The sequence below is a fragment of the Labrus mixtus genome, chromosome 8 (genome assembly GCF_963584025.1).
Source record: "Labrus mixtus chromosome 8, fLabMix1.1, whole genome shotgun sequence".
NCBI classification, from domain to species: Eukaryota; Metazoa; Chordata; class Actinopteri; order Labriformes; family Labridae; genus Labrus; species Labrus mixtus.
Window position 1 is genome coordinate 30,208,425 of NC_083619.1, and position 3,106 is coordinate 30,211,530.

General features: G+C 38.3%; 2 gene segments (V, D, J or C); both read right to left on the bottom strand.

Annotated features, from left to right (window-relative positions):
* Positions 1-1,383: 1,383 nt before the first annotated feature.
* LOC132979609 (T cell receptor alpha variable 13-2-like) lies at positions 1,384-2,063 on the bottom strand. The segment is given in 2 exon segments: positions 1,384-1,779; positions 1,955-2,063. Coding segments are annotated over 2 exon segments (423 nt in total).
* A 150-nt stretch (positions 2,064-2,213) lies between these two features.
* LOC132979614 (T cell receptor alpha variable 12-3-like) lies at positions 2,214-3,106 on the bottom strand. The segment is given in 2 exon segments: positions 2,214-2,592; positions 2,839-3,106. Coding segments are annotated over 2 exon segments (411 nt in total).

Here is a 3,106-nt window from a genome sequence, read left to right on the forward strand (position 1 = left end):
GAAGCTGTGGTTTGAATCCCACTTCCCTCCTCTTTGAAGAGTAGTCAGATATCTGTGTTCAGGTTTTTGTACAGCCTCTTCTACACTTTGTATCACTGTGTTTCTAAAGCACAGTAGTAGAGAGCTGTGTCTTCAGGGGTTAGCTTTCTAATGGTCAGTTCAGTTGAGCTGCGTGATGTTTGAGATTCATATCGTTTATCTGGAATATATTGACTGCCACTCCATGATCTGGCTCCTTTCCCGAGTATAAACTGAGGTGCCTGGAGGTCAGAATGATGTCTGTACCAGTAGAGGGAAACATAATCTGATGTTGTCTCATAGTTACATCTGAGTGTGACAGATTCTCCTTCTGTTCCACTGACTTCATCCACTGTAGGAGAGATTTTGTCTCCAGCTGTTGGTCCTGTAAAACGTAGAGAAAATGAAGCCATTAGATTAAATATTGTTCAAGAGACTGAGAAGATGAGACAGTGGAAAATACCAGTTGTTCAGTCTTACTGCAAGAACAAAATAATTCAAATGTTCATAGATTTCTGCTCAGAACTTAAAAACACTGAAGACAAGTTGTGCTTTATATCTTACCAAAGAAAAGAGCAGCCAGAATAATCCAAAGCCAAATTTCCATTTCTAAAACCAGGTTTAAACCAACAGGAGGAACTCTCTGATGTTCAATGTTCACTGTGTTGAAGTGTTCTCTTTACAGCAGCAGCTGGTATTAATATAATGTTTGAACACAGTAGTTCATTACCTGCTCAATAATGTCTCCCCCTGGAGGAATTGTAAAAATGTAGTGCAGGAATTCTAGAAGTGACATCCTGGAACGCGTCTCTGAACTGCATACTGGAACACATTTAAAATGTTCTGAACCTGATGCACATGTTAATGAATTTATATAGAATCCATTCTTACTATTATTACACAAATGAAAATAGATCAAATCATTTTTAAAATATCAAAGTCAACACATAAAGAAGAAATGAGGACACAGGGTTGAACCATGTGGTACACAGTAATCAATCATGTGTTTCTAGATGTTTACAGGGATCATTTATTCAGAAATTTGATACCAAACTATCGATGAATTGCCCTAAAGAATTAAGATGAAAAAGCAACATATCAGACGTACTGTTCAGATATTTTATATTTATGTCAAGAATTGTTTGGATATTTAGAAATACTTTAATCCTGGACAGTTCTGGAAATGTAGAAGGTGCCAAGAAAACAGTGGGTAACAAAATAACTAGTCCATAGATTTAAGCATACATTTCCATAGATATGAAGATTTTGTGTTGTATGAAAATGTAGTCTTTTTTTTTCCATTTTATGTTTCTATCCAATTTGCGAATAATCTAGACTGCGTCAACACGTGCATATAGAGTTTATCAGTGTGTGACTCCCTCTAGTGGATGTTGTGGAGTATTGTGTTGTCTTCTCTCCAGAGGTTTTTGTACAGAGTTGTGGTGTTTCCTGTCACTGTGGGCTTCACAGCACAGTAGTACACAGCAGAGTCAGTCAGTGCAGCAGAGGAGATCTGTAGATCCAGATGTTTTTTATCCTCTCTCACTGTAACAGACAGTCCAGAGACTGGATCTGATATAAGTTGTCCTGTTCCTGTGAGAGAGATGATGAACTGTGGTTGTTTTCCTGGATACTGTCGATACCAGAAGAAATAATCATTGCCATCAGCTTGTTTGGAGTAACTGTAGGACAGAGTGACGGTGCTGTCTTCTAAACTGTGCTCTTCATTCTTAACTGGAGTGAGTTCTTCACAGTTGACACCTAAAAAAAGATGAAGCCAAAGAAATTATTCAAAGTCACATGTCATTGAATCTTTTAATAAACAAACATAAATCTACATCTAACATATTTAATGTTATAATGACAGCTGTTGTCCAAACTGAAATACTCTTTATTTTCAAAATCACAACACACTGTCCATTTATTACATACATACCTATGAGAGCTGAGAAGAACAAAATAACAGTGAGTTGTTCCATGTTTGTAGAGGTGAGATGCTGTAACTGAATGTTCAGTATGATTCAGTTTTGTGAGTAGAGTTTGGTCTGATGTTCACAGCTGGAATCAAACAGTTCTCTGTCATCAAACACCTCTGCAGTCATTGGGAGGAGACTCATCTGTTGAACTAGTTTCATTTCTGAATTGAGAAACATCAAGCCTTCATCATGACATACCATAGAAGTTTATCAGTGTGTGACTCCCTCTAGTGGATGTTGTGGAGTATTGTGTTGTCTTCTCTCCAGAGGTTTTTGTACAGAGTTGTGGTGTTTCCTGTCACTGTGGGCCTCAGAGCACAGTAGTACACAGCAGAGTCAGTCAGTGCAGCAGAGGAGATCTCCAGATTTACTCGTTTCTCCGTTTTGTTAATGTAAGCTGAGAAATCAGAATCTGTTGGATGAATCGATCCTCCCTCTGTGATGTAGAGCAGGAACTCTGGTCTGGATCTCTGGTTTTCTCTGTACCACTGGATGTTCTGGATTGGACCATCATATGTACAGGTCAGGTTGATGTTTCCTCCCTCTTCAACATTTTCTTCAGTTCTTTCTGGGTTTATGCTGTTCATGGAGCCCAGGGCTGCAAAATAAGTATTATACATGTCTGTTAGTCTGCAAGAGATTCAGACATCAAGAGACTGAAAATCAGTCCTTTACTTCATCAGTCATCTTTGATCATTTTGAGATTCATGAAGAAAACAAAAGTCTTTTTCTATCAGTGGAATTTGTAGCTCCCACAGATAAACATCTACTTTGAAATAGTTGTTCAGATATCTGGTCTAAACAGCAGGTGAAATTAGAGTTTGATGTGTGTTGTAACACTCACCTATAAAGTGAGAGCAAAGTAAAAAGAGGTAAAGCAGCATGTTTTTGGAGTTGTTGAAGACAAACAGACAGCAGATGAGTAATGTTCTTCTAAACTAAACAGCCTCTGTGCTGCACAGATGTTCTCCTCTACTTTGACATGGTTTTAATTTGACTTCCTCAAACTTTTCTGCTCTGGAGATATATACAATCTCATTGGTTTGCCTCAGTGGGCGGGGCCAGAGGAACACCTTATTTAGAACTTGAACTTGTTTTTAACTGGAGGCCAT